The sequence below is a fragment of the Panthera pardus genome, unplaced genomic scaffold (genome assembly GCF_024362965.1).
Source record: "Panthera pardus isolate Hobbes unplaced genomic scaffold, ASM2436296v1 HiC_scaffold_11, whole genome shotgun sequence".
Lineage (NCBI taxonomy): Eukaryota > Metazoa > Chordata > Mammalia > Carnivora > Felidae > Panthera > Panthera pardus.
In genome coordinates this window covers 19,223,772-19,237,464 of record NW_026526666.1, presented here as the reverse complement: position 1 = coordinate 19,237,464, position 13,693 = coordinate 19,223,772, and the positions used below count along the sequence as shown (strand labels likewise).

General features: G+C 33.2%; 1 protein-coding gene across 10 annotated transcripts in view; it reads right to left on the bottom strand.

The window, feature by feature from the left end:
- COL11A1 (collagen type XI alpha 1 chain) overlaps positions 1 to 13,693 on the bottom strand; it is a 218,684-nt gene that overhangs the window by 28,957 nt on the left and 176,034 nt on the right. For all 10 annotated transcript variants that reach the window (XM_053891773.1, XM_053891770.1, XM_053891789.1 and 7 more), the window contains 8 exons: positions 12,161 to 12,214; positions 10,507 to 10,560; positions 9,192 to 9,245; positions 3,943 to 3,996; positions 3,008 to 3,115; positions 2,661 to 2,714; positions 1,979 to 2,032; positions 900 to 953 (listed from right to left, as the gene is read on the bottom strand). In XM_053891773.1, coding sequence (XP_053747748.1) covers positions 900 to 953; positions 1,979 to 2,032; positions 2,661 to 2,714; positions 3,008 to 3,115; positions 3,943 to 3,996; positions 9,192 to 9,245; positions 10,507 to 10,560; positions 12,161 to 12,214 — 486 coding nt within the window. The remainder of the gene's footprint in view (positions 1 to 899; positions 954 to 1,978; positions 2,033 to 2,660; positions 2,715 to 3,007; positions 3,116 to 3,942; positions 3,997 to 9,191; positions 9,246 to 10,506; positions 10,561 to 12,160; positions 12,215 to 13,693) is intronic.

The following is a 13,693-nucleotide window of genomic DNA, read 5'->3' as shown; positions in this document are numbered from 1 at the left end:
ATTTTTCAACATATGAAATTTATTGTCAAGTTGGTTTCCATACAACACCCAGTGCTCATCCCAAAAGGTGCCCTCCTCAATACCCATCACCCACCCACCCCTCCCTCCTACCCCCCATCAATCCTCAGTTTGTTCTCAGTTTTTAAGAGTCTCTTATGCTTTTGGAGCCAATATTTTGAGCAAGATCTATTTATTTACATTTTGCTGTAGTGTTTTGTTAAAATCCTGCCATGGTTCCAAATCAGAGAAGTTTGACGGTGTCAAGCAAGCTAACATTACATGCTGATTCCTGGGCTCTTTCTATTGATAGTTGCATTCAGATTTTTGCCATGTTTTTAGCTAGCAATGGACTTTGGCGTCTCATCTCCCTGTAGTTGCAGTTCAGGGTTCCATCAGTCTTTTACAACAGACTGCATTTGTACAGAGGGGAGACCTAAGCACAGGGAAGTGGGAAACTACTGTCTATTGTGACTGATTAAATCTGTCACTAAAGTGTGTTCCATTTAAATAAGTATTTTGACAAATGTAAGAAATTACCCTATTCTCTAAGACTTATATTTTTTCAGCATCATTATAATATGCTGTCTACAGCTTAAGAATATTATGTTTATACACATAGTAGATGAGTGGATGTTTCAAATAAAGAATTTTATTTTTTAAAAATGTTTATTTATCTATTGAGAGAGAGAGAAAGAGTACATGCATGTGCATGTGTGAGCGAGTGGGCAAGGGTAGAAAGAGAGAGGGAGAGAGACAACACCAAGCAGGCTCTGCGCTGTCAGACGCCAGGCTCAATCTCATGAAATGTGAGATCATGACCTGATCCGAAATCAAGAGTAGGATACTTAACCAACTGAGCCACCCAGGTGCCCCTCAAATAACAAATTTTAAAAACTTACTCTTTTTCCAGGAGGACCTGGTGGGCCAGCCTCACCAGATGGGCCAGGTGGACCCTATAAAATGTGAAAAATAGCTTTTAATTGGGCATTGTTTTATGGTCCACAGCATTGTTTTCTAAATCTGGACCGAATCCAAACTTCTTTCTTCATCTCCCCACATCTATCTTTCCCGGATAATCTCAGCTGTATTTCAGATTCCTAAACTTCCTCTAGATATCTATAATTAGAGCTAGTAAATTCAGATGGAAAACTTTTTCATAGCTGGAAGAAAGTAACTCAAATTCCTTCTTCTTAAAACTGTGCTCTTTTTAAAAACTGCTAACTTATATCTGACAAGCAGCCAGTAGCCATACTAATTAATTGAATCATATGATTAATAACTCTTCTCATATCACATGCATTTGTGAAACCATAAAACTGTTACTTCTTAATTTCTTCTTGTACAAAACCAGCATTCTTATGCCAAGGAGTACTCAGCATGTTGGGCTATGATCTGCAAGTCTTATCTACACAGAATAAGCCTACAAATATCCAGTGGGAATGGCTCTGGAGACAAAGCTATGTTAGGGGTGTGATTTGTCTTTGGCTCCTATTTAATTTAGTGCCTTCCTTTACCTCTTCCCTAAATACCCATATGTGGCCAAAGCCCCTGTTGAGTCATTCTCAAAGTAAACAAAATAATAGTGATAGTCCAATACAATGCGGAGTTCATTTAGGTTAGAAATTGAAGTGCAATCATGCTAATGATAGGCTGATAACATGGCTGTCTTCATTTAAGCCTTATTTGTGTTTTTAAAATAACTCTTTATTTAACACAAATGGATAGATACTGAATTTGACATAATACAACAAAATCATTAGTATGACACCACTACATTTTTTATTATGAAGGTTGCTTATATTTCTTAAATCACATCGAGTAAGAAACTCCACATAAGTTTGAACTGAAATTCAATGATAACTGACACTTCTTTCAGAAAAATGTGTACCCACATAGCTATGCTTTTGAAAGTTTGATTACTTCTTTAAAATGTCTTGGGACTGTGTAAAGAGTAAATAAAAACAGTGTGCTTAATTACCGGTTGACCAGGATCTCCGTCTTCACCCTTGTCACCACCAACACCATCTTGACCCTATAATGGGCAATAGAAAGTGAACACAGATATTTCTCACTATGAATTTGATTTTATTAAAAACAAAAGGGTATGATATCCTGAGTCCCTGAGATAAATGATTACTAAAGGGACAAATAGAAGTATTACTAAATTCTTTCGATTGTATTTTAAGGATTGTGGTATCTCTCACTCTTTCCACAAAGATTTGTGAAACTGCTACCACATCAAGTTTAAAATACAGTGTGTTGTTAATACAAGAAAAGAAGAGGATGTAATTAGTGTAGAAGGCCAGTGGATCTGTTCACCATGAACAAATACGGCAGTTTGAGACAGTATTTGCACCAGAGGAGAGACAGAAATAAAAGCAAAGATGCTGCAACTTTGAAATAAGAGTAATGTTGCTACTCAGATAATCAGTTCATACAATGCAGCAAAGTCTGGAAAACTAACCCAAATGAAGAAAATAATCATGCAACAGAGGTCTAAATGTCTTCAACTATATGGATTTTATAGCTGCAGTTTACATTTTCTTTTCCTTTCTATTTTTGGGGGGTCCAACTAAGTAATCAAGAATTTAATTATTAATAACCAAGACACGGGTAACCTCCCCGTCAAAATAATTCCTTTATTTTCCCATGATACTTACTGCAGGGCCAGGTTCTCCAGGAGGACCAGGATCTCCGGGAAAACCAACAGGACCCTAGAGGGATGTTTTTAAGAGAAAGAAGATAAATAAAAATATTTTTCATAAAGTCACAATATTCTGATGTTTAAGAGCTAAGTCATGGTAAAACCGTATGAGAGGATTTCCCTTCTTCCACTAGAAAATGTTCAAAAAATGAAATTAATCGAGAATGCTTATGCATGTATGAAATAAGGAAAAGTCAGCTTCACCAGCTATGGGCCAGAGTTTCATGATTTCTAATCTTTCTATGAAAAACTCCTAAGTGGCTTTGACATAGGCTCTATCTGAAAGGGACCAAGCTCACTTACCGGGTTACCCTTAGGGCCATCGTCACCTGGTGGTCCCTTAGCACCAGGAGGTCCAGCAGCACCAGGTGCACCAGCTTCTCCTTTCTCTCCTCTTTCTCCTTTGGGGCCCTACAACAACGTAAGAAAAAGAATGATTACCTTATAAGCTTTAAATCAGGATTTCTTAGTCTCAGCCCATTGGGTCAGATAATTCTGCTGCTGGGGGGCTGTCCTGTGCACTGCAAAATGTTTAACAGCATCCCAGGTCTCTACTAATTTGATGCCGGCGTGTGACATCAAGTGTGACATTCCTCCTAGTGTGAACCAAAAGGTCTCCAGACATTGCCAAAATGTTTCCTAGGGGTCAAATTCACTCCAGGTTTAAACCAATCTAAATGAGAATTAATACAATCCTACTACAATTCATAAATGTGGGTTTGATGTAGCAGGGTTTGTGTCCTTCGTGGACAGCCCCCTCCCGCAAATTGTATAAACAGCTTATAGTTTTAATGTTCTAACTTATGCAAATGTCATTTTCTTTCAATTTCTATGTAAATCAAAATATGCGCCGGGTATGCAAGATTATTAAACAAAAAGGCTCTGCATTTGTGATTGTTTGTAATGGGTTGGAAAAGAAAAGTAAATAACTGAGTTACAGGTAGGAGTTAAGTCACATGTTTAAAATACTCTAAAAGAGGGATGCCTGGGTGACTCAGTCAGTTAAGTGTCTGACTTCGGCTCAGGTCATGATCTTTCGGTTCGTGGGTTCAAGATCTGCATTGGGCTCTCAGAGAGCCTGCTTCAGAAATTCTGTCCCCCTCTCTCTGCCCCTCCCCACTCTCTCTCTCCCTCAAAAATAAATAAGCATTTAAAAAATAAAATAAAATAAAATAAAATACTCGAAAAGGAATTCCCAAACTGTTACCATCCCATGTTGACAATAGGCCAGCACTTACGCCTGTGCCTGCTTCCCCAGGGGGACCTGGGTTCCCTGCTTCTCCAGGCTCACCCTATAAAGAAGAGAGGAAACGAACTTCAAAACACAGAAATGATATTTTTATGCTTGTAAAACTGCTTTCAATGATGGCCACGACATTTTAGACTAGACCTTAATTCAGTATATTGTTTAAAAGTCAGTAAAAGACTTTAAGAAGGAACTTTTCTTATTACTGACCTCAGTATTTTTATTTCTCAAGTAAGGAGACAGAAGTGGGTGTCTCAGCAAGTAGTTAATAGAGCATTAACCCAAGTTACCACCAAACCACACAAAACAGACATCTGCATGTTTCCTAACCAATTTTATATTGTGCTTTTGTGCTGCATCAATATTCATATTATAATTTAGTTTATTGATTAAATAACTTTCATTTTTACTATGTTAATTTGCTTTATCTTTACAATAACAAAAAAGCAAATCAGTTGGTAGTATACTGATTCTATATTCTATAAAATATATTTAATAGAGATCTGAGATCATAGAAAAGTACTGTACTTATAAGATACACAAAGATACTTAGATACTAATTAAAACTCCTCTTGAGGATATAAATATTATAAATTTGTTCACTTTTATGATCTCCTTGTATAAATATAGATGGCTAGAGGTGCCTGGGTGGCTCAGTCCGTTGAGCATCTTCCTCTTGATTTTGGCCCAGGTTATGATCTCACAGTCATGGGACTGAGTACCACATCAGGCTCTGTGCTGACGACACAGAGCTTGCTTGGGATTCTCTCTCTCTCTCTCTCTCTGCTCCTCCCCTGCTTGCTCTCTTTTTCTCAAAAATAAGTAAACAAACATTTAAAAAAGTATGGATGGCTATTTCCTAGCTTAGCAGACTAATAAATAAACCTCCTAGACTAGCATGTTTTAGTTATAGAAGTCTATTACTAATTTTCTACACCTAGAAAATTATTGTATCCAATTACTCTTCTAAGTGAAATAATGTTTCTATGTTATTTTTACATGATGTTTTATAATAATGCTGTATTCCTACACAAAATCAGTGGAACTAGAAATTTTGAAGTGGAAATAGTTTTAAATTTAAAAAAATGTGAGGTCTGAATTTCCTTTAACTTTCAACTCTGCTCTTTCCAGTAATACTGGTATAAACCCATTGCTCCTAATTTTGGTTTGAAATGCATTATATTAAATATAAACATAACTCCAGGGGAAAGACTGTTTGGTGTACATAATTCCTTATTCTTTGAGAATATGCACATATTTTAATTTCTTGAATTATTTGCATCATGATGGAAATATCAAGTATTTTCTAGGAATTTATTAGTAATACTAGTGTGTGTAAGTTATTTTATCTCTCAAGAGGAGTAGCAAATACCTATTATTTTAGATAAACCTTACAAGAAAAATATTATGTTTACATTATTTAAAAAGCAACGAATATAAGCAAAATATAAAAAGTGTGACTAAAAATATGTAGTTATTTCCCCTGTAGTTCCAACTTTGGTGATATCACCATGCATAAGAAGATGTTTGTATTTGGTCAATAGATGACCTATATTTTCCCCCAGCTTTACTTAGATATAAATAACAAATAAGAATTGTATATATTCATAGTGTACAATTTGGTGTTTTGATATACGTGTACATTGTGAAATAATCTATCTCGGGTGGATGGAATGATATATAAGTAATAGTTTTATGACCCATGATTCATAGCTCTGAAATAAAACTTAAGCAGTTTGTCATTCAAATCAACTGTAAAATTCCATATTAAATGCTTTAAATTTTAAATATACACAATATACTGCATGATCTCACTTATACCTGGAATTTAAAATAGCCAAACTCATACAAGCAGAGAGTAGAATGCTCATCACCAGAGGCTGTGGTGTGGGGGGGGGGGGATGGGGAAACGTTGGTCATAGGTTACAGACTTTCAGATACACAAGATGAATGGGTTCTGGAGATCTAATACACAGAATTGTGAATATAATTAACAACACTGTATTGTATGCTTGACATTTGTTAAGAGAATACACTTAAGTGTTCTCATGCCACATTCAAAAAAGGTAATTATGTGAGGTAATGAATATATTAATTAGCTTGGCGTGTGGGGATTATTTCACAATGTACACATATATCAAAACACCAAATTTTACACTATGAATATGTACAATTCTTATTTGTTATTTATACCTCAGTAAAGCTGGGGGAAAATGCAAGTCATCTATTGACAGGGTACAAAACATCTTCTTATGCATGGTGATATCACAAAAGTTGGAACAAGAGGGGAAATAACTACATTTTTTATGTCACACTCCGTATATTTTGTTGTTCCGCTTTAATCTTTGTCCAGTGTAAAGTTAAACAAAAGTAGATTCTGTAAGGATTGTTTCCATTTTACTGAGGGAAATGATAGGTGGTAAAGAGATGGATTTAAAATAATGATCAAAATTTAAAGACAAGTTTTTACTACAAAGTCTCTTCACTTTGAGAATAATGCATTAATATTCATTTGCCCAAAATACATTTGAAAACCACCTTTGTGTATATTAGAGCCAGTATGCATAATATAAATAGCCATTACTTAAGATAAAATTAATATTATCTAAAATGTACCATATTAAATCTTTTGAAAGGCGATGGGACAAAATTACAGGTAGCAAAATAAAATATTGCAACAAACCATATTATATAAATTGAATCTGCATTTCTGGCATCAACAAAGCTACACCATATTTATTCTGAAGAATAATAACTGATATACAATGATATATATCCTGTGAAGAACAATGCATATGAAGGAGGTTCTAGATTATAAATTTATTATTACTTATGTAACATTTTACCCCTTTGTAACACTTATTCAGGTTAAAATTCCCTTCAGAAGGAACAACAAATTGTAATCTAGTCACAAAGTACACATTAAATATTAAGGTAATATCTTTGTTAGGTAGTATTTCCTTGTTTTGAGGAGATCATTGAAGTGCAAATCCATCTATAGCAAATATTACATTACATGGAAAACACATTAAACATATTTAAGCAAATTGGAGCATGACTCAGGATATTAGTTTTCTTTTCTCTCTTTTTTTATTGAATTAGTGATTGGGAATAAATTTTCCAAAATAGAAATGGGGAGGCATACAGCCAGAATCAAAGCTGATATCGGAAATCTGTAATCTATAGTAAACTATATTACCCTAGATTCTGAAGAAAAATTATAATTAGAATTTTATTTCTATCATGCCACAGAAAAACAATTTTAATAGAAAAAAAATTAAAACTCTTTTTTAGTGTAACAACGTTAGATCAGGTACATTTTAATTATAAGAGGTTAAAGCACTATCTTGGTTCACTGTATCATTCTCTTAAGACTCCAAGATAGACAAGTGTTACCAGATAGTTTTTAAACAAACAGCTTGGCCAAACTCCAAACTTTTGGCATCCATGTTTGTCACCAAAAGTAACATGAGATAAAATCATAGAAGTCACTGAAGTATTTAAACCTGTTCCTACTGTACCCACAAGTTTGAGGAAACCAGTAAGATAAACTGAAAAGGCTATTAAATTTAGAATTAATTTATTTAGAATTATTTCAGAATTTTCTATGTGGACAAAACTAAAACGAGAAAGTACTTGCTACAACTATCTAGTCAACATTAAAGCCAAGGGAAGAGGGGCACCTGAGTGGCTCAGTCAGTTGAGAGCCAGACTTCAGCTCACGTCATGATCTCCCAGTTCGTGGGTTTGAACCCCGCATGGGGCTCTGTGCTGACAGCTCAGAGCCTGGACTCTGCTTCAGATTCTGTGTCTCCCTCTCTCTCTGACCCTCCCCTGCTCATGCTCTGTCTGTCTCTCTCTCTCTCTCAAAAAATAAGTAAACATTAAAGCCAAGGGAAGAAAGGGGAAAGGTGTGAGTCTGTCTTCATCTGTCTCAGACAGTTTTACCCTCAGAGGCCTCTTGCCTTTGCTGCTAATTCTTCCCATGACAACTGCACTCAATGAAAAATGTGCTTTAAATTTTACCTCAACTCACACTTTTTCAGCACAAAACATTAAATTTAAAAACATAAATGGTCAGTAAAAAAACTACACTGTTTATGCAGTAAGAATTAGATAATTTTAAAATGCTTCTAATTTCGTAATGAAGAAAGTATTTGAATAGTTGATAATACAGGATTAATTATAATCAAAATGGTAGAATGTGAGTGTTCAGTAAATATAAACATCAAAATACCACATTCTGATCTTATTGCATTTTTTCTGAGGGGTAAATCTTTTAATTAACATAAAGTAATTTAAGTCAAAAAATCTTTAAGACCAAACAACAGAATCATTTTTAGGATATGTCTATACTTCTGATATCACTTAATAACTATAAAATTCAGGAAATACATTTTTTCACCATATAATATTTTATGGTATGAAATGCAATTTTCATCCCTCAAAACTGGCAAATAATTTATATTTTTAAATAAAGCAAATACCAATGTCAATTTTCTTAAAAATTGTATTAAGAAATGAGCATGGGTGCATAAATAAGAAATCAGAGAATCATTTGACATTTTTATAAAAAGAAAGTTGTTTTAAGTGAAATGATTTTCAGGAGAAAACGAAGTTATTCTGAGCCCAGATGTTATGGCACATGTCAAGTATTTTGAAAAGTGCCAAAGGCAGGTCATATTATTAGTAATGAAAATATAACTCCAAACATGACAAAATGAATGATTAATTCTTTTGTGATTCAAAGGATTCTTTTTTCCTGTTTAAGTCAGTCACATCAACCAATCTCTTCTTTTTGAAGAATGAGTGCTACTTAGAGACATTTAGTCTAGTCAGACATACATGGGAGTAAATCCTGACTTAGTTTCTAAGGACAAAACCTTGATGCAATTATTGAAATTCTCTAAACTTCAACTGTCTCAGCTGAAAAATGTGGATAATAATAATACCATCATCAGAGGTGATTGTGTAGATTAAAGGAAATAATCTATGTATATTGCTCAACACAATATCTGGAAATAAAAATCATGATATCTCAAAATCATATTTAACTAATATTTATATGAATAATTTAACTAATATGAATAATTTAACTACTAGAGTGGATGGGCTGTGATTCATATAACTATGTATAAAATACTTAAAAAGAGTACTATTAGATGCACTTAAAATATTAGCCAATTTCATCAAAGTTCTTAATTCTTGCTGTTTCAAAGTGTCTATCACTACATTTCTTACCTTTTCTCCAACACCACCAACGGAACCAATGGATCCTGGGGGTCCTTGTGGTCCCTGCAGTGGAGGAAAAGGAATACAGTTATCCTTATTCTTGTAATAAAATAACATATTCATAGATACATATCTAGTAGTTCTCAAAGAGGGAGAAGGATATGCAAGATTATTCTAAGACATTTAAATGATGGGACAAAATGATGCTCTTTATTGAGTTGCCAAATTTACTAGATAGCAAATAACTGAATTATATTATATGGGTTTTTAATTTCACCAGAATTTTGAATATGTGACAGAAGACTTTCCAACTCTAGTCATACTGGCTGATACTCAGATCATAATTTCAATCTTTTTCCCATTGAATAGGTCAGATTTAGAGGATAGCTTGTAGATTTGGGGAGTGCATCTAAGTATGACTCTGGTTAAAAATTATGTAATCCAGGGGTGCTTGTGTGGCTCATTCAGTTAAGCATCTGACTCTTGATTTCAGCTCAGATCATGATCTCATGGTTTGTGAGATTGAGCCCCACATCAGGCTCTTTGTGAAAGCATAGAGCCTGCTTGGGATCCTCTTCTCCCTCTCTCTGCCCCTCCTCTGCTCGTGCTCTCTCTCTCTCTCGCTCTCTCAAAATAAATAAACTTAAAAAAAAAAGAATTATGCAATCCATGCAAAAACCAATCTGAACCATCTCTTAGCCTTTATATCATCTCTTAGTCTTTATATTACTTAAAGGGAATAAAACCCAAAAGCTCTTTTAGTACATCTGCTCTTTGTCTATTTTATCCAGTTCTGGCCTGCCCGAATTGCAACCAGGCATGACAGAAGAGCAACTAAAAACAAGAATAAATGATTTTTTCATTGTGAAAAGGTGAAATCAGAAGAGAGTTTTCAAAATCTAGAAATTTTTTAATGGTAACAATAAGATAAGTATAGCATTGCATTTCAAATCCTGTAATATTGGAAGAGTGGTTCAATTATGAAGCAAGCAAGAGAGCGGGGGGAGACTGTCTTTATACAATTGAGAGAAAACATTTTACATGGTAAGAGGTGCACATATTATGCACATAATTCTCTAACATATTTTATAATGAATGTGAACTTGGAACTTCTTTTATACTTGTTTTAACTAATTCCCTACAAAGCCTGTTTATTTTTCTGTAAAATGAAATGTAGTGAGTAGATTATTTTTGAGCTCTTGTTCACTTAAATATTTATCAATAGTGCAATCATCTCCATTATGTCTTAGATACCATCCGCCATTAAATAATACTGACAATTATGTAAGTTCAAAATAATGAACATATATTTCACAGTTCTTACATCAGCTCCATTGGGACCTTGAGGGCCTCTTGGGCCTGGAGGACCAGGTGGACCCTGTAAGAGATGAATATTAAGGTTTATTAGTGCCAAACCCAAATGCATTTCTGATATTTTCATTTTGTGACCAAGAAGTTTCACGCTCCAAAATCATAATCAGTGGACCATAGCAGGGTTATAAGTCATTCTTGATGGATACGATATCATGTTAGCAGATGATTCTCTACACATAGCTATGGGGAAATTCAGACTGCAGGCAAGCGATATGGTTAAAAATTTGAAAATTAGGCTATTGCTACTATCTGGTACAATGAATTCATAATGGAACAGAAATATGTTATACTAGAATATGCTAGAATGCTAGATTTAAAAAGGAGCATAAATTTGGAATAGAAATGGTACTTGAGTAGATTTAAAATTTATTAATTCTACAAAAGTATTTTTTATTTGTATATTTTGTTTTTTTTATGTCAGCTCTCATGTTCTATATGTTAGAAGTGAAATAAGATTAACTACTTAGTAGTCTTCCTAAGATAAATGTACTTTCCCCTGGCTGTGCATTAAAATTACCTCAGGACTACTTTTTACAAAATACTGATGACCAGAACCCCTTACCCTCAAGGTTGTGATTAAATTAGTCTGTAGTGAATACCAGGGCATTAGTGTTATTTCTAAAGGTCACAGTTTATTTTAATGTCATTGTTGGAAACTTTCTTACTATTAGCTTTTACTAATATGTCAGAGAGAAATGTATTAATGATTCAGGGAACCACAGCAGTCATACCTAGAAAGGAGTTTTCTATGTATCTGATGCTGCTTAAAGAGTATTAGTCAGTTATGTGAGTCAGCAATGTTTATTATGTTCACTGTTTTTAAGTTCATTGTGATGAAAAGAATTATTTCTTTTTTGAAGAAAATAACATCTAAAATGAAAGTATAAAAATATCAAAATACGTATTCTGATGGAACTAAGAACTGGGGGCAATGTTTATTGAAAGGAAGGAACAATTAAAAATACATTCATTACATTTCATTATAGATTTCAATGACCTTGGGTTAATTGTTTCCTTATCCAAGGTAATGCTTAATAAACAAATATATGTATTTCAAAATTTCAGTTAACTCTTAGATTTATACTTAGAGCAGAAAGCCAGAATCGATAAATGCAAATTATTTTGTCATAGCATTCTAATTCAAATAGGATTCCTTATTAAATTAAGAATTTAATTAAAAGTACAAATATTTAATACTATGTTAACATTTGCTACTTATCCAAATGAAGGGTGACTATTATCTATTCTTTACCTGGTCCACTTCAAAGTCTGGAGCTAAAGACTAATAAATAACTGAAGTTTGGCAGTTTATATACACCTCAATAATCCATACACTTAGAAAAAATATATATGCAACAATATATCAACCACTGAATGCTGTATGTTTATAAAACATTAGTCCAAAGTGAGAAAGAGAAAAGAAAGCGATATGTGATGAAAGAAACTTCAATGGTCACAGATACAGATTGGGCAGGGAAAGGAGAAGGCATCAATCTGAAAAGTCATGGCTTTTAGGACTATTTTGTTCAGATTACTAACCCTTAAAGATATTAGTAATGTGAAAATTCACAATATCCATAATATCCTATAAGATATAAACTTACCATGGGACCAACATCCCCATTTTCACCTTTTTCACCAGGTGGGCCTGGCAGACCCTAAGAAAATATAATAAAAAAAACAATAAACGTCACTCATGTATTTAAAAAGAAACTTTTGGCCAATTTCTAATATAAAACCAAAATTAGATATAAAGTCAAATTAGAACATGAAATTAAGATTTAGAAGTTATCATGTGTCAAAATACTTGAAACGCAAGTATTAACTACATATAATAAAATCTTATATGTACATTTACACATAGAATTCATGCTTTCTATAATATACTATTTGATTTTAGTTACAAGAATGAATATATCATTTAACCTGGGAATTTATGGATGCTTAATCATTTGCTCCATCTTTTATGAACATATACACATGTATACAAGGCTGCCATGGCAAAGATTTTCTGAAAAAATCTTGTCCCAAATTATTTTAGAACATCCTATCCAGGTGAGGTTTTATAGTTGGGTACCGATTTGACAAAACTCTTTTGAAAATAAAACTTCCAATACATTTCCAGGATTATAAATCTCTTCTGAATTTTTAACCTTGTTACTTTCACTTCTAGTCCTAAAAAACTACCAGGTCATAAAACCTGCTGTATTGCATTTCCTTTATTCTCTCAAATTCATTTCCTTGATATCCAATAGCAGTGTCACTACCTTAGGAAGGGTTCTGTGTTACTGAGTAAACTCACAGGGCAGGTTACACTCAAATTTCACCTATGTCTTTATGGAAAAATTATTTTATTTCCTCTTGGTCTTCCTAACTAGTTCTTCCATGCAGAACTGTTCATATTTCCTGTTTCATATCTCAACCATATATTGCACATATTTGAATTGTATACTTAAAAACACAATGATGTCACTTGTTTATATACTTACAATTATAAGCTACTTTGCAGTAATTATCAATATTTTATCTCTAGCAATTAGCAGAGGACCAGGCAAAAGTAGGAGTTCATGAAAATGTTGAATTAATGATGAATGAATGAATTCTAAGAAAATAAATCAACAGGAAAAGCTACATGTAATAAAGTGTTGATTGTAACAGTAGTTAAGACTATTAAGATTCTCTATTATTCTAAATGTTTAATCATAGAAAACATAGCTAAATAAGTTTTGTTATATAAGATATTGGGATATTATAGGGCTATTAATATGTTGCTAATACTCTAAATATGAATGATATATAATAAGTAATAAAACACAAATATAAATAAATATGCATAGTGTAAATTTATCTGTGAAATATGTGTTTAAAATAGGCATGATAATTATTAGACAGAAATAGTAAAAGTGGCAACAGTTTTTAATATGGTAGGATTATGGATTGTTCTAATTTTTTAATGTTTTTAGTATTATTGCCATTATTTATTTACAACTTACACACTCTATATATGCTTTATTTTTAATACTTGTAAAATAGTATTTCAGACATAATCTATGTAAGAAATAAAAATGCACAATACAAAGTTCTAAATCTCTGCTGGTATTTTAGTCACTTATTAACTTGGCACTACACTGCAGTGG